Genomic DNA, 18,880 nt, shown 5'->3' with positions numbered 1-18,880 from the left:
TGATCCTATTTAGGAACAATGTACTGGACTTTTGTTGGGCCCTAACCCTCGTTTGACAGGAAATCCACACTTCAACTGTTAACAGGCGGCCTGCTTAAAAGCCTCTAGAGAGAGTGGAAGAATAAAGCAATCTGCAGTGAATGCCAGGCGCTGGGCCCTTCCTCATTAAGGCGCGTGCAGGTCATTTGATTTTCTGTGGTCCTTCTGGTTCTCTTTGGTGTGTGCACATATGAACAGGTGTCCAGCGCTCTGCATGCTCTAAGGCAGTCGTTCAGAAGGTGCAGCAAACAGCACACCCCACACATCTTGCCCACAACGTCAATCAGTGTCAGGGCAGAAGAGGAAATCCAGACTCTATATGAAAATGAGGTTGGTACCTTTTGAACTGCGGCAGCACCAGGCCCAACATACCTCCACAAGTGAGGGATAAATAAGTTAGCTTTGACAGCTGATTATGCTTAGACGGAGAAGATGCTGGAGGTAGGTGGTTTCTTTCATAACAGACCAAAGCGATGGGAGTATTAACTTGCATGATTTATTTTTCACACACAGTCCCTGGCCTAACGCAGGGGGATCCAAGATGTCAGTCATGTCTGCTGGTAATTAGGGTATGGAAAATTGTACAGTGATGTGTAAAATAGACAGTTTAACTCTTTCATTTTCCTCATTTTCCTAGGGATAGTCAATAAACATATATAGATTTGCGGGGGAGATGTGTCTCTAGTCTAAGCTTACAGATAACAGAGGTCCTCACCTTGGCTCTCTAACATTTTTCAACAGTAGCATATGTAAAGTGCTTATTTTAATCTATGCATTACCGCTTTTTGTTTGCTTCTTCCGTTGCACATACCCCTGCATGTCCCTGTAAAGTAGTGTGGAAAGGGAAGTCACGAGCCTTGAACTGTAGGAGATGTGCCGCATTTATCATTACAGAAAGAGAAGCAGATCTCAAGGCCAGACCCTGTCAGCACTCACTATCGTACAACTGGATTTCTCTCAGTAACACCATGCCAGTACCAACAATAGCAAACCTCCAAAGCTAGCTGACTCTTGATTTTGTGATTTGTGTCTCACTAGTTCTCCCAAAAACTGTCCAAAAGTGCTTAGAATTGAGTAAGTGGTCTCAAGGGCCTTTTCCATAATACTGTAAACGTCACAGTTGCCTTATAATAATTCATAAGCACCTGCAAGATTAGTGGTGAAAGTAAACCATGATAACTGCAACATTATCATAACTGCACAATTATATTATACCAATGGTGGAAGAAGTACTCCATTTTGTTACTTAAGTACAAGTACAGATCCTGGAGCAAAAAAACTAAATAAATACTCAAGTAAAAGTAGAATTTTTTTTTTGTTTTTTTTCTAGCTGTTTTTCTTTTTTATTTGCTCGAATTGTGAACATGCTAAAAATCAGCCATTTCAGCAGCTCTCAGACAATCGTAAAAAGTTATTTTACTTTTTAGTCCCTTACAAATATGTAGTGGAGCAGAAATGTAAAGATATCTGCTTTCAAATCTTGGAAAGTAAAAGTGAAAAGTATCCACTTTAAAATCTACTTAGTAAAGTACGAATACCTAAAATTTATACTTAGATACATTATTTTATTACTTTATTTTAAGTTCCACCACTGTATTAATCATGATTGTTAGGGATTGTTGCTGGATTTCAGATGATATCACAACATTCTACAGATCAATAATACTTCATACATATGGGGGGCGGGTAAAATTAATATTGTTAAAATGTAATCAATTAGGAAAATTGGGTCTTGCCCCCCATCTGGGAGTGTGATCATATTTTAGAATCTGAAAACCACCCACTGGTGATACATGGGTCTTAACACTGGTATGGTTTTGATATGAAATATTGAGAATAGACGAGCATTAAAGAAAACAAGGAGACTGGATCTTTACATGAGCATTATAAAAAGCAAATTATATTATATCAGAGACTGTAACACAAGGAAATACATTTACCAAATCATTACATAACTACAAGTATGATTAGGCTACTTTTCAGTTTCTCAATCTGTCATCAACAGGCAACAGTGTCAATTTCTGTTTTACCTAAAACTGCTAACACAATACTTTATCTACATTAAAAACTGCTAACATAATACTTACCTCTCCATTGCTAGTCCCGAAGGAGCTTAGGAGCTTATAATCATCAGTCTGATCTAGCCTTTTTCCCCTTTGACCTCAGCGACACTACAATAACAAGCTCCCTAACAGCACCCAGCCCCTCAACGCTTTCCCTCCAATTAGGAAGGTGCTTTTCCCCCCACACATGACAGATGAGGGGTCACGGGGTGCTTGGACCGCCTTGCTTGTGCCCACCGAGAGATCAAGACACAGGACATCCTCGTTTTGGGAAAGGTTGAGTGTTGGAAGTTGTACTGACATAGATAAATGACCAGTCACAGTCAGAGGGGAGAGAAAGTCAGAACGAGGAATAAGGAGTAGGAAGAAACTATGGAAAGACAAAAAAAACTATGGAAAGACAAAAAAAAAAAAAAAAAAAAAAAAAAAATTCTCTATATATATATGTAGAAAATATATATATGTATTTTCTATATTTTTTGATATATAAGCAAATGCAACATTTATTTAGGCACATACTGCGATTTTCACTGTTGAATGTGTACGTTGGGATTATGTAATTTGATTTGCATGACTTTATGGTGAGCATTTCAGCCAAGGAAGTCTTTGGTTCGATTCTCAATCCTAGTATGGCCTTCCTTGTGGTGTTTGCATGTTCTCTGCATGTCTGGATGAGCTTCTTCCTGGCACTGAAAATTCATTTCCACCAAGACAAATCCTGCAGGTAGTTAATGGAACTGGAGTGCAGCTGGTCACTGTTCCTGGTTGCCTAAATGTACCTGCACCAGTGTAACTTACCTTTAGACACTGTCCACAAAAGTGTAATCAGGGAGCATTGATGAGTATGTGACCTCTAACTGAAGCAGGCTTAAGATGTAATTAATAAAAATAATGACATATATACTATAATCCCTTGATGAATATTGCCTGCTTTTCTATCTCTTTGCAATATTGTGCAAGAAATCTAAATTTAGATAACATACACAAATACTATATCAATTTGTGAAGTAAAACAAGGCTGGGAGATAGTAAGGTGACTGAGGGATTGAATGGCAGGTGGAAAAACATATGAAATCCAAACCTGCAGAGTGTAGTGACCAAAAGAGATAAAGCAGGGCTCACTAAGCTTGGAGGCCGCATTGAAGTCTACTCCTCAGCTGCAATAAAAGGCGCGCAGCGGTCCAATGAATCAAGGCGTCAGGGGCTTTCCTCTCTCTGTTGTATGTTATGTCCACTGCTAATGGCCAGCAGATGTGGACCTATTTCACAAGTGTGGCTTTGGAAAACATTCTTGCACATAAATCCAATTACAGGTTTAGATAGTGGGCTGGTTAGCGCACTCGAAAGCCCTAACGTCCATCAACACAGCTGATTTAGATAATGAAATTTAGCAGCAGGTTAAAAGACAGTGTGCACGAAGTAATGGTTAAAGACAAGATAAGCTTAAGTAAACCTATGTTCACATTTGGGGTTATGGTTGTTTGGGTTTGGGTTTCTTAACCGTTGTGGTAGGTCTGAAGTTCTCAAAGAAGACATTATGCTTTTTTGGGTATAGTTTTAAGCTTCAACATTTATAGATCATTATTTTGTATTAAGTTAATTTTAAATCACATAATTGGTTAATAATAGAGACGACCTGCCATTGACTTCCTGTTCTAAACTGCAGAACTGATTAGCCACACCTCTAGATAGTAGCATTGGACAATAGCAAACTGACACTTTTGAACCCTACATGTATGACCCAGAGTTGGAATTTTTTGAAGAATCACAAGTAAGTGCAGCAGTAGGTGGGGATAAGTGAAAACAGATTTTTTTTTTTGCGCACTCAAGTCTTGAATGCAGGATGCTCAAATATGCATGTATCAATTGGAATTATGAATAAGCTAATAATGAGGGAATACTGTTATATGGTCAACAGCTCCTAAAAGTCTGATTAACATAATATGTCCCTTTTTATTCCACAGTGCGTCATTAGGTACAGCCGACCCCGAAAGTAAGAGGTTCTAGTCCCATTCCTGCTTGTGTGGTTCTTTGGGCCATATTGCCTTAAGTGTAAGTGTAAATTGGTATTGGAATGCTTGAGCGTGAATGGATGAAATGGCTTTTAGGGTTTTCTTTTTGACACAGTGGCTGGACTTGGCAATGTCCATGTGATTCTGTGTTTGATGGTGGTTAAATGGGCCATGTGTCCAGAATGACAGCCTCAACAGTTAAGCATCACAAAATTTCTTCACACTAGCAGCAATCCCAAAGTCGTCATGTGATTACATTAAATCTCGTGTGGAAGATGACCTAGTCCTCTATTTTCAACAAGAAATCCGCACCACTGTCAACACAACTGTAATATTCTATTCGGCCTGACGTCCCAGTGGTGATGTGATTACTCTACTATCCGTTTTTAAGAAACGTTTGCTTGTGGGACCCTAAATATTCCCGATTTTAGTATGCAGCCTTTCCAAATAAATCAGATAAAGGAATGATACATGAGCAAAATGATTTCTCTTGTTGCATCTGGCTCACACATGTGAACTTCTATAAATCTGTTAATTCATGCTTCCCAGACACAATGTGAGACTGTTAAACGATATTACACATTTGTTACCTCTGGGTGTTCTGTAGCCAGTCTACTTATGGAGAATCTAAAGAGGAATTTAACAACCCTGTTTTTCTATGCAACTCAGTGACAAGCTGTATTTGAAATGTAACAAGGAAGGTGTAAATTATGTGTGGTTACTGTCCTAAAAAAATATGAATTTCAATGTATCAACCACAACAATATTTGTAATTCTTAACAGTTCATTTGTAAAGGGATTTTGAGTGTATTACTTTCTCTCTAATATGATTTATATGATTATTTGTTAATTATTGTTTCTGTTGCCCATATGAAATAAACAAAATCAAATTCTTTTTTCTATGTCTATAAAGATAGCACAGGTGATCTGACCTGGAATTCCGCCTGGATGCCCACTGTGACTGAGCCGTATGCAGTTGTTTGTATGGCAGCTGCTGCATGCATGTCTGGCACCTCATTTACCGCTAACTGGCTCCACGTGTGTAAAAGACAGGTCCACATTGGCTCACAGAGGTCACACACTGTTGAATGGGAGAGGAGTGTGTGCGGTATATATGCCATAGACACACACACGCGCTGGATACACATGGGCTAATCTACAAGCTTTAGCAGCACAGCAGGACTGCAGCATTCATGTGGGGTTTTATGGACTGAGGTGGGGCAGCCAGAGGTGAGATGGGCGAGAGAGCTGTAGTAGGGTGTACTGGGGGAGAGAGAGGACAGGGAGGGGTGGGGTGCTCACCAGGTGCTAATAGATTTCCTGCAGCTTTGAAATGTGCACTGGTGTATACTGCAATGGAGTCAGGTTTCATCTGTGGCAAATTATCCAGACCCAGGGTTGACCTGCATTCAACACACACCTAGACACACGCCAGTGACACTGACAATGTGGGACACACACATTCACCAGGGGAATCAAAGCAGCGTCCTATTGGTCATATAGCACCAGTAAGTTATGTAAAAGGTTAATTAGGGCCTGAGCACGAATGTGCGAGAAGGACGTGGACGAATCAGCCATTTTGAAAGCATAGTAATCCTTGTAACTTTTGCAAATATTGTTGGATCTGGGCAGATCCAATGGAGCATTTGTGTATTTTGATGATCTAAAAAGAATGAAGTTTTATCTTTGAAAAAATGCAGTTTATCATAGACAAATTACATTTGTACACACACACTTTATGTGGTGCTGAACAAAAAAGCCAACCACATTTGCATGGTTTCGCCTCAAATTTGTCAATAAAAAGTGATTTATTTATTTTTTTTCCTTAATCAAATTAGATTCGGTTCACCCAGCGTGTTTGTGCTCATGAATAAAAAAGTCTATGGAGACTACACCCTATCTCTGATGTGAAAGCAGACATTTTCAATCAAAATATGCAGATGGACAAAATCTAGCCCTCGTAGATTTACAAACTTGCCCTAGGATTTTTATCTGGCGGACTCCAAACTACGGTAGCATTGTCAAGACATATCTGGGGGTTGTTGTCAAAAAGTTGTTAAAAGAATTGACATAAGTCTCAGGATGTGGTCATGGTGAGTCTCTTAATGAAGCAGCCCCTTTGAAACCATAAAAATACATGTAACTTTTGCAAACATCATGAAATTTAAATGTACTGAGTATAGCATTTGTGTATTTTAATGACCTTGGCATAATCACATGTGAATTAAATATGACTCTCCAGCTCCCCCTGCAAAGTTACACCGGAACAGAAACATTTAATTCCAGTGTGACAGTGGCAAATTTGAATTATATGTCAGGCCAGGGCTGATAGGCAGCCCTCCGACAGAAGCATGCCCTTCCATGGTCACAAAGGTTGTGAGGGCCCTTTATCACTGCTCGCTATTTAAATTTTATTTAAAACGGTCTAATTGCAACTAGTAATTTGCACTATTGCCATAGAACAAGATTGTCCAAGATGGTAGCAATTTCCTCACTATTTTCACAAACTAATCTTTGTGGTTTCCACGGTTTTGGCTTTAGGTCCACTTTAGGACATTTTCTGAAGTATTTTTCATGTTTATACGTCTACGGTCACTTTTCAGACTTATACTGATATAAAATTACAAAGGATGTTTGCAGTGAATATTGCATGAATATTGCGTTCACTTTATGGACATTTTATTTGTGAGTATTATGTCTTGCTCTGCAGCTGCAGAGCATTCCTCTATGCTGTCATCACTAACACACACACACACAAACACACACACACACCCACCCCTGCACGCACACACACATACACACACACCTGTAGAGCTTTTCTACAATATCAAAACCAAAAGTATTGCTCAGGCAGCAGCCAGTGTTGTTACAGGTTAAACTAAATTTCATGCTAGTCCAGCAACATCTCAATAAACTTACCTCAACATTTAAAGAACAGTTTCCCTTCTTGGCTCTTCCCTCTTGAAAGGAAAGATTTGCCTGGCCAGCCAAGACCACACATTTCTTGTATACTATAAAAAAAGTGTAGTCTGGGCCCTGTTCCGTTCTTATCCTGAGTTCTGATGGTCGGGATTGACAAGCAGATTAGCCAAAAACATGCAGTTCATCTATGTCAAAACAAATATAGAAGTGAAAAAGAAAGCTTAAATGAGCATAGCAAGGAGCATAGTACTAAATGCTGTTAATCTAAGATGTGAGAAATTTGCTTTTGTGCTAAATGATAGATGACCAATGAGCTTGTTTGTTTCTCACGCATCATTGAAATAAACAAACCTGATATCATGGCTCTACAGAAGTGCAGAGAAGCATTGTGAACATCCTACAGTGTATTTCAGTCTAGATTTATCAGGCAAGGGAACGATAACCAAGGTATTAGAACGTAAGACACTGATCTGAACTGAACCAGGACCACCTTAGTGCACTTTATATTCCACTAAGTGAGCCATGGAGAGACCCCAGTAACACCTTTAATTGTGTAGACGCACACAGTTAATACCATTTAGAAAGCAACAACAATGACTAAACTATTCTTCTAGCCTTTGTTAGTTTAAGTACTTTAACGACATGGATAAACCTGACTTAACATCTCTCTTTTACTGTACCGCACACATAACCACAGTGCACGCAACCCTTTGATTTGTGTAATTGTTGCGGTGCTGTGGTTGTGTTGCATGCTACTCTCTCCTTTGCTAACCATGAGTGTGTATGAGTGGACAGACTGGCGTTGCAGCTCTGTGAATGAGTCAGCTCAGTCACCTTTGAGTGGGAAAGTAGACTAAGTACATCCAATCACTGTTGATATACTATTCGTGTGTGTGTGTGAAGTGCGTGTGGGCTGGTAGCCATGTGTATGTGACATGTGTTTAGCCCCAGCAGAGGTTTGGCTGCAGTAGAAAAGAATAATGTGTCTCTAACCCACACACGTGCTGTTATGACTGCTCTGATGACCAGACACCTGCAGCCCACAGGAAATAACTCACACTATAAGAGATGTCTGCCCCACTTTCTGTCTTGGTTATGTAACATTACTAATATCAGATCATATCAGTAACAGGAAACTCAGTGGGGGCTGCAAATGCATGAATTAGTTGGTCTTTCTACCCAACTCAAACAAGAATCATAGGAAAATGTGGGTGCTGACAATGCAACAGTACTTTGTGAATCAAACAAGTTGTTATCCTGAAGGCGCCTCCATGTCTTGCCTGGCAGTACTGTGTAATGCCAGATTGGATTTGCATCTTGGGCCAATTGTGCAATTCTCAATCAATATAATTGAAGAATTAACTATGAACAACATATTCACCACTACTTGGACCACCATTTGTGTACTCTGATGTATGTAATGCATGTTTTTGGAGAGTCAGTTACATTTAAAACACATATTTTGTTGAAGAACTTTTTTTTTTACAGTATAATATGGTTTGGTCAAATTAAATGAATGAGATTGATCTCACAAATGTGGGCTTTTATTACAGCTTAAAGTAAGTTATAGCATAAACATATACACCAACATTTGGACGCACCTGTTTTATGTCATCTGTATTTATATAAAATTTAGAAAGGAGTACAAATAAAGAAAAAAAAAAAAAACACTGAATGAGATGGTGTGTCCAAACTTCAGACTGGTAGTATAGTAAATGAAAAGTCACACAGTGAGACATCAAAAGCCTCTAATCCCGATAATGTCACACATGTGTCTATTGTTTTTGTGGTCTCATAAAATAAATTTTCTTTTGTAGTGGGAGAACAACATGAAAGGTCCATGATAGGTCTGTGCTACCATACTGCAGCAATTACAACAAACAAACGCATAAAGACAAATGCATGAATCACAAAGAGGGATCTAAATAACAGAGCAGGTAAACAACATAAAATCAAGATGTTTTGGGGAGAAGTGGCTTGACAATATTTGGAATCAACAATGTTTTATTTTCATGAAATGTTCTTTGTTTAAGTTTATATACGTCAAGCATAATATCCTTTGTCATGCACATCTAAAATATTTATAAATATTTAGCTATCACAAATTTTTCCTTTGAACTTGTAGACGTGTTACAAGTAGTCCATAGAATAGATAAATGACTGAGACTGATGCAGAAGACTGGTGAAGCTTCCACCATGAAGATTTTCTGTAACCTCTGTCGTGCTCCATATCGAGGGAAATACTGAAGGAATCATTTAGGCATTATATTAATACGGTGTTCTAGCTTAACCATACTTTATGACCAGCGGTTTCTCTCATTAGTAATTCTGTTTTTCCATAACAAAACCATCATTTGACATTTATAGAAGTCAAAATGATGCTACAAAATTCCCAGAAATCAATATGTTTCCCTTCCACTTCTACATGCCTTTAATCCTACCTGGAGCCATTTAGTTTATTCCAGTTTGAAAGAATGCCATTCCCAAACTGTAATCTCTATCACTGTAATCTAATATGTTAAAAAAAAAAGCCGTAAGAATGTAAGAGGTTGCATGCAGGGGACTGCTGGCCCTCAGGCTGCAGACGTTTTTGAGCTAGAATAGTAAAAGTGGAAATAGTGAGGGGGAGAAATGATATGCTAAACATATCAATCTGAGCGTGCCTGAAATGAAACCCTTTGTGTCTAATAAGCGTCACAAGATCTTTATTACAGCACTTGTGACTGGGCCTTGAGCTGGTGCCAAACAATGTCTTTATGAACTGTTTGAAAATGTTTAAATGAAGCACCACTGACCTCATTTGGGATAGGGGCAGTTACAAACGTCTCTTCTGGACCAGAGTCAGGGGGACATGCTGTATATTAGGATTGAGACCACGACTGAACAATGCTCTGGTGGTCCCACTCTGTTCTTTGTGCTGTTCTGTGTTTTAGTACAGCCACAGACCGCAAAGCTGACATTTCTTCTCCGTAAACGTATTGTATGAAGACAGGATTATTTACTGCGTACATGTGGGTACAAATGAGTTTAGTTTGTGGGAGACACGAGGGATGTGTGTGGAGTGTTTGTATAAAGGAATCCGTTGCAAAATTTCTATTATTGTCTAACAAATCGGCAGTTTTAGGGGAAAGACCTTTTGATCTGACAACTAAGCAATGTATTTTCAATCATGTGTAGAAACTGAATGAATGAATGTTTTGAAATGTTTTGAAATTTAGGGAAGAGATTTCTCAATTTAACTGCAATTTGTCTGAAAACTCCACTGGACTCAAACAACTTGACAGTGACTGAAACTTCATCTACTCATCAACAGCATTAGTTTGATTTCAATACCATTTGATTATTTGTACACTACAGTCTGTGTGTGTCCTATAGTGTGCTACTCCAATAATTGAAACGCCAAATGTGGGAAAATAAATCCGCTGGTGTAATGACTGTTATTAGTTGAAGTTTCACAACAAACTCTTCTTATTTACACAAAACCTACTGTGTCTTGAAGCCAAAGCGCCATTAGTGACAGTGGAACACACAGTTTTGGATAACAATCAGAAACAAAACAAAGGCCAACTTGAGTGTAAACCTACTTATTTACTACTGCACTGGTGCTCAGAGATGTAGTCCAGAGACAGGATATCTTCAACGAGTGCTTACCATTTTAACTCATCCAAAACAGACAGCGAAGAGTGGTCCAAGGACATGGGGTTGTTACCGGAAACATGGATTTTAGCACAATAAATATGGCCAAAGTCAAATAAAAAACAGATTACACATTCTCAAATAAAGTGAGTTGTAAAATGTCTTCCTACAATCCCTAAAATACAAGCGACTCAAATTGGTAGGAATGGGTCAATGCTTAAGCTCCATCTGAATATAATACATTTCAGACTGTGAGATTTCATAAACATATGGTTATGGGTGGCTTATATGGGTATTTTTTTGTGTCATTACTCAGTGGATCCTGACAATGATTTAAAATGTACTCAAAAAGCTGAGAATACATACATTTTTGCTCAGTGTTATGTGGTTAATCTTTAGTCCAAAAACGGATAAACTGACAAACAAACAAAAATCATTGATGTTGATAGATAAATAAAGCAATTTTTAAAAACAAGGTTAATCCATAATTGGGAATTAACCATCAACAATAAAATCCTACTTACCCAAAGTGCTATTTCATAAGTCAGCGTAATCATTTTCAGGCTCAGTAAAATACACAATGTTAGATTATTGGTCTCTGCATAGTCGTTCTCCAGATGTGCTACTTACAATAAAAGCCATATTTAACATTTTAAATAAATACTAAAAAGGCTATAATTGGTGCTATATAAAGTGTCCCTGAGCACCTGAGGGATTTAGCTCTTTCTATGCTACTCGTAGGGACCTGTGCCGGACTATGGGGCATGATTTTAATGTCTATAATAAAGTAAGCAAAGGGTAAAATGAGCCAGCCGATTGACTTTGGGGTTGGGGGGAATCTAGACTTGAGCACAGCTGGTTTCAAGTTTTTGTAAAGCAGGCAGCGCTAACGAGAAAGTCACTCACCATTTGATCAACTACAACGGGGAGAGGAGAAATTACCGTCAATTTATGAGCCGAGGGAGATTCCGGGTCATTGTTAAAGGATAAGTGGTTTGGCCAAATCCAGTGCTGCGGACCTCTGTCTGCCTCAGCTCTATTGCAGGACACTGTTGATTTTGGCCAAATTTCAGGAGTGATGTTGGCTAGACACCCAGAGAGAATACTAGAAGCGCTTCCTTTTTCTTTTTACACAAATTTGGATACAGCTAGATGGTTAGCAAGCAGAGTTCAATCACCGGAGAAACAAAATAATTTTTCTTGAGTAATAGTGATGTAGTCATTAACAAATACAACATACTTTATTCAAGTAACTTCTGTTTAGTTGTAATACTTGGTCCCAGTTGAGGATTGAGGACTTCATTTTGTGTACCTCTTCCATTTTCACACACTTAAGGGATAATCTGAACCACCGAAGAAAATGTTTTGTAACAATCAAAAGAGAATACAATGGATAATAATCATAAACTTTATTCTGAATATATCTCGTCTCACAACACATTTCCCTCCCAGGATTATAAACATTGTACTTTTTCTCTTTTTTGTAAGAACAACATCATTTCGTACAAATTTTTTACAAGACTATTAAAGCACAATCAGGGAGACCGACAAAAAGGCCCACGGGGAGTAATTTGTCTAAGCCTTCATACAGAGCCTGCCTTCAAATATCAAGGCAGAGAAAGTGACTGACATGCCTGCCAATCAAAGGTAACAGACACAAAGTAAACACGCATTAAGCAATCTCCAAGATTCCATAAATAAAAGGCAAATCCACACAGTCAAAACAGAGCACCAACAGAATCAAAAACACGTCAAATCACACTGAGAAGGAGGTTATTCCTGAGGCGACAGCATCCGATTGGAGTACTTACCAGCAGAACAGTACATGCTCACCAAGGTTTTCTTAGCATAGCCACTGAGTATCTGAGTATCAATATAAACAGCGTAGCTTTTTTGTCCATTAATACCCTAAACACCCATGCACTCTTAAATAGTGGACCATACCAGGATTTGACATGTTAACATTCTCTGAGTTTGGAGGTTACCACTACAATGTACAGTGTGTGCTTTTTTATTGATGCTTACATTGCAATCAATGTCATGAGATACTTTTTAGGTTTTTGGGGGCAATTTGCTTTGCACGTTATCAATGACACATAATATTGCATTATTTGGTAGATCAATGAAAGCACTGTTGGAGACAAAATAGGTCATTACTTTCTTTATATGGCTGTTTTCAAACTGTATGGATCTTTGAAGTCTCCTTGATTCCATCTACTGGTTTAGTCTATCAATGGCAAAATTCAATCAACACTTGCAGTTTGGCAGTAGGCTTCGACATGTGAAATCACTAGTATGGTCTTAAAGGTGGTTTGTCCAATAGCAGACATGATAGCATGAGAATAGTGCATATCACATGACAATGCCCAATCCGGACTACCTGTTGTTGCACTCAGAGCAGGGATGAGCCAAATGCTGTCTCCCCAAGAGAAAGGCAGTAAGAGCTGACCATACCATATGTACCATATGTATCATATCATAAACAGATGCCGGACACTCGGGAGATTATGCTTTCTACATCACACTCTACAGATGGAGCATATACCAAATATGTGAGTTTATCAGTCTCAGCCACAACCATGCAGTACAGGGAAACTTACATCTTGCCTTGGTAGCATTGCATAAATATTAGGATAATAGGCTTCTCCATAAGAGTCCTATATGGCACTTGATATTATGTATAATATTTACTAAATAGCACAAACAGCATTGTTAGTTTCACCACATTTGTTAGAATATAGCTGGAAAAGTGCACACAGACAACTTGACAACCTGAAATAGTTGGGTTGGAAGATATGCTACATAACCTGACTTTAAAAACTTAAAAATTAAAATATATATTTATGTCCGGCTAATGCCACTTAATAGAGTTAAAATTTAGATGGATGTAGTTGTTAACGTTGCATAAAATGTCTATAGTGATTGTAATTACACTGGCATCATCTGCAACAGTTGCTGATTTTTTTCTTCAAATAAAGTAATTCTATATGGGACTAAGCAACCAAATATGAAGCCTGTATGTATCACACTACTGATTGTCAGTTTTATCAAGAACAAAAATAAACTCAAATTAATTCTCACAGGCTAAAACCAAGAGCACAGACTGAATAAAAGTTTTCCAGACAAGCCAGATTACATAAATACAAAAAGAATAAAACAAACAAAAGAAAAAGCTATGGAGAAGTATCAAGATAACAAAGTGTCAGATTTGGCAGATTTTGATATGTTTTCCCCCCTTAGTTCATCTCAATAGTGCACGAAAAGTCACTGATTCTGTGATTTCTTTAGTTCCTTTGCTTGACTTGACATCATTTGTCAAAAAAAAGAGACATTACATTATCCACACCTAATCAGTGTTAGTGGTTACACAATATTTAGCAGTAGTAAATGCACATGTACATTTTACTTTTCAATCCAAACAAACTGAACAGAAATCATATGCAGAAAATGTGGCAGTCGAGCATCACAACATTGCTTCATTCCTAAAGTAAATAATAGTCTCTTTTGCATTCATTAGCTACAAGATAAGAAGTTTATCCGGGTTACAATGTCTACATGGCACAAGAGAGTTTAGTCCACTGAGCAGGCGTCACTGGCCAGGTTCAAACTGAGCAGCATCACCTATGGCAACAAAACTCTAACTTCAGTTCAAAATAAGGGGTATTTCATGTGTGTAACCAGATAAAAATGGCCTGTGGCAGTTGGAGGGTTGATTGGCCAAACAAAGATGAACAAAAGCTTTTTGTTTTGAGCCCTCTGTTCATGCTAAATATGCAAGAATAGTTAGTGATAGGGGGGCAGTGTTAGAGACAGTAAGATGTACTTGGAAGTATAATCACATAAATGATTTGGCATCCTTCTCTGTATCCAAGTCATTTAACCAAAATAAAAGTTGAAATAAATAAATAAATCATATCCAGCCACTGCAAACAGACTGAAAATAAAGCTCGCAAAAAGCAGCATTGTTTCTGGCAGTGGTCAGTAAAACCGCTTAGTATCTTGAGTAAACAGCTGATCTTACCACCATCATTAAAACATCCTATTGACACTAAACACAAGGCAGTCCCATCTTTTTCCTCGATAGTATCAGGGACTTACATGGCCAACCAAAATGAATCTGTGGATTCCTCTAATCTCAGAGGGCAGGGGGACTTGAAGGGTAGAGCATAGCTAAGCTCCAGTTCAGTTCTAGTTCTCAAACCATCCGGCGGATACATCCATGTTTATACCCTCACTGACCCTCTGAAACCATCTAAAAGGATGTGACTGTTTGTTGTGTCTTCACTTGTGTGGCAGCGTTGCCTGCTGGGAGTCCACTTGGTTGAACAGTAGTTAGGAGGTCACGATAAGGTCATGATAGGACAGTGTCTGGTCTGGAGCTCAGAGCCCAGAGCAGGGCCAGCTGCACAGCCACCATGAGCCACAGAGAGGGACTCAGGCTGGATGCCCCTCCACAGTCAGCGTCCTCTTCCTGGAGCACAGAAAAAGTAGTTACTGATTGGTGCAAGCGAAACAATAAACACTTCTGAATCGAAGCTATGCTGAGATTAAACAACTGTCTATTTGAAATTTGATTAAAACATTGTGTCTCTACAAAAGAACTACTCTGAATGCTTAACATCTGGGGAGGTAGAAACGAAATGACTGGCCATCATAATTTTGGAAAGGAACAAAAATGTCGGGAACACTTAGAGAGATGTACAAAGGTCTGGATGCAAATGGGAAGTGAGCCTTGTGTTTAAACAAATGTCTGGCTGCACTGGGAATCAGACGTCAGCCCAGATGGACATTCTGGTCTATTGCATGAGACGTGTCATGATAGATGGGCAGAGATACAAGAGGTTCAAAGTCAGGTGCATGGAGAAAAAGTTAGCCTGTGAATAAATGAGGCATGGTAAGTCAAAGCGAGGGAAGGACAGATGGTGATACAGCACAGAAGAATGACAGGACGGAGAGATAAGATAGAAGATGAATAGGAAAAGACATATTCACAAGGAAGAAATCTGGAAAAGTTAGTTCAAAAAGGATTTAACATAAAGTGCAGAAAACTCAGAAAGCCAAAAGCACTGAAAGTGAGTGAACGATAACAATCAAATGTTAATCATGAAAGAGTGATAGTGTTATGGAACTGACCCGAGACAGCACAAGAACAGTGGCAGCAGTAACATGAGCAGAGAAGAAGCCAATGGGGAGCCTGCGCTCCGTCTGCAAATGACCTCATCCTAAACATCAACAGCCAATCACAGAGCAGGAAATAGAGAAAAGAAAAGAGAAACAGAATCATGCAGCAAAGGTCCACATAGTTAGCAAAAAGTATTAGCAAAACACAAGCATCAGATCTAGTATAGTCACAAAAGGCATTCACTATGAGGGAAAGTGTTAATTCAGACGGGACACTGGAGAAGGATTAGAATAGGAAAACAAACAGAGCTACAGTGAAAGAATTTCACACACAGACTCCCAGAACATGTTTGTTTATATAAGGTTTTCAATAATACTGTTATTGATGGGTGTTTGTCCCTGTGTGGGAAATTCCTCGACAAATATTACATGCTCAAAGCACAAGTGTTGTAAAAATGCTAATAATCAAAATTCACTACACTGTGGGAAAGGGGAAAAAAAACTACCTTAACTCAGTATTTGAACTTGCTTCTTTGTTGATTACACAGATTAATTATGATTACTTTTTTATTTATTCATAGGTTTCAAGTTATGGCAAATCAAACTATTATTTATTTTGAATGGAGAGTGAAGGTCCATGCTTAGTCTTAGGAAGTCTTAGGAAGGAATAATTAAAAAAAAAAAAAAAATAGTGAATCATACTTATATATTCCATTTGGTCTGTGTTTTATCTTTACTGAATTTCTAAAATGTTGTCACCACAGTCACAGAGGCATAGTGATAAATATCTTCAGCAATAAAAACAGAACAAAAAAGTCACAGTAGCCTCTAGGCACTTATTTTAATTGGAGAAGGTTCTCTGATTTTAACATCAGATTTTCTGCCAACTTCATTTTATTCTCGTTGGGCTAGTAAAGAATAAAGAGTCTCACTTTTCAGCAGCTGGGCAGTAGGATGTGTAAACCTCTACAGTGACAGAGTTCTGCACTTCAAAAACTCTTAACCAGAGGCAGTGCTTTACTTACACTCTCATTTTTATCAAAGCACAATTCAGGGCCTTTCCTGTAGCGAGGAGTCTTGGCAATTTCACAAGGATTCGGTCCATCGGCTGTGTAAATGGTCAGGAATAAGCCAGCAAATTGATTTAAACTCCTATCATACGCACAATATATGTACCTTAAAGCAACACTAACTTTTTTGAGAGGGCACATCACCTGCATGATTCCATGGAAATAGAAAGTTAAAACCATACTCTGCAACATTCTCCATAGAGATAGATATATTTCATGCTATACTGTGGAATATTCTAACAAAAAGAAGAACATTTCCATGGAGACAAGAAGGTGGAGGCCCTCTTCCACACCAACTAAGAGTCAAGTTTGTAAAAATGCAAGTTCACTCTCAGTAAAAACGCAAGTTTTTCTATGGTGTTCAGCGCAATAAAAAACATCCAAAATGAAAAAGAAAAAATGCTATTTTTTGGCTAAAAGGTTACATGGTGTGGGTTTATAAGACTATTAAAATGGACAACAATGGAAACTGTATAAATATTACCCAATACCAGATTAATGTGCTTTTTGACGCAGATTACGCCATAATTGACCTCAGGCTTAAGTGTATCAAAACTGTTTGTAAACATTTTGAGCAGACTTTTCCCACACGTCCATCTGCCACACAGACACAGAGCAGCTTGCACAGCATTCAGCCAGCTTTTAAGGTCAGAAATCTTACTTTACTGACCATCTCCTGTTCTTGCCATGCATAGAAAGTAGAAATGGCCATCAAAGAGCCAGCGACTTGGACCAAATGCCTTCTCTGCATGAGCTTGTATTGAGCCAAAAGGATACACTGTTGCTCTTCCTGTATCAGTGGCTTGGTATCGCAAGATCTGCAGGTGTGTTTTGCATCAGTGATGATGAAGACCAGGTTTGTCTTGGGCAGTTTTTCAGCATGGTAGATTCTGAGGAGGAGCATAATCACAAGAGACATGTTACAACGGATTCAACTTAGAAAAGATGCAGATAAAAGACACTTCACTGAGAGGCATACAAAGGTCCAAAAAACAACAGCCCTCAAGTCCCTCCCTGAGGCGCTTAAATTCTGACATGTTTCATCTACATGCACAAAAACACAATGTATACACAGTGTACAGATTGGTAAAGGTCTGTTTTGTTGAGGGGACACTGACCTGCTGTGCCACCCCACGTTTCGGCCGCACCTTTAGTGAAAGCCACATGTCACCGGTGCACAAATGATTTTCTCTGCTTTTTTTATGGCGGTCATTAAAGAGAAACATATGTGCAGCTAATGTGCAGGAATGCCGTGCAGCACGCAGGCAAGCACTCTATTAGCCGGCACGAGGGGACCTTAAAAAGTACGTAAGCCACATGTGCGCCATGCCAGGACGGTGGTCCATACAAGTGAATTGACTTCACCTTTATGGCATGTGAACTTTTATAACTCTTTCTGAGTGGCACCTCTGGGGACCACGTTTGAGAGGTCTCACTTCTCACAGCTCTGTTTGTCTCCTAATGCTCCTTGTTTGCAGAGATTTATGTGACCTCTTACCTGGAGCAGTTTTCACAGTCCACAGTGCCTCTGAATGACAGGTTGGATGACTCAAACAAGTACTGAGTTTGCTCTGTGATACACACTTCTTTGAGCATGGCATCTGATAGCTTATCATCCATTTCAGCTGGGAAACAAAATGCATTAATCAGTATTCATTTCAAATAAGTAAATGATGTACAGGCAGGTCAAATATCAAACTTTAGAGACAGGAAGGCCTAAAGGGTTTTTAAACTGTCCAGGTGACACCTGTGCATATATTACGCATTTATATTAAGGGTGCTGAATTATTTATCGGTTTCTTTCTTGCTTATAGTGAGAGAAATGCTACTACTACTACTACTACTACTACTACTAATAATAATAATAATAATAATAAGTAGATATAAGATCAATAAGATATAATAGATATTGCCTGCTTGCTTACCAGCTTCTAGGTAGGAAGGCAAGGTGATGCTGACTAATAACTGCTGCAACATGGACCTAGAGAAAGAGACCATCGGTGCTGTCATATACACA

The 18,880-nt window shown here is 38.8% G+C and overlaps 1 protein-coding gene across 1 annotated transcript in view; it reads right to left on the bottom strand.

The window, feature by feature from the left end:
- Positions 1–12,066: 12,066 nt before the first annotated feature.
- Positions 12,067–18,880, bottom strand: part of cacna2d1a (calcium channel, voltage-dependent, alpha 2/delta subunit 1a) — a 54,196-nt gene continuing 47,382 nt past the window's right edge. The window contains exons 34-38 of the mRNA XM_055231906.1: positions 18,789–18,844; positions 18,362–18,488; positions 17,641–17,753; positions 16,819–16,901; positions 12,067–15,143 (exon numbers count right to left, since the gene is read on the bottom strand). Of these exons, the coding sequence (XP_055087881.1) occupies positions 15,024–15,143; positions 16,819–16,901; positions 17,641–17,753; positions 18,362–18,488; positions 18,789–18,844 (499 nt within the window). The 3' untranslated portion in view covers positions 12,067–15,023. The remainder of the gene's footprint in view (positions 15,144–16,818; positions 16,902–17,640; positions 17,754–18,361; positions 18,489–18,788; positions 18,845–18,880) is intronic.

This window comes from Periophthalmus magnuspinnatus, chromosome 23 (assembly GCF_009829125.3).
Source record: "Periophthalmus magnuspinnatus isolate fPerMag1 chromosome 23, fPerMag1.2.pri, whole genome shotgun sequence".
NCBI lineage: Eukaryota > Metazoa > Chordata > Actinopteri > Gobiiformes > Gobiidae > Periophthalmus > Periophthalmus magnuspinnatus.
Note: the sequence above shows the minus strand (reverse complement) of the source record. Positions and strands in the feature narration are given on the sequence as shown.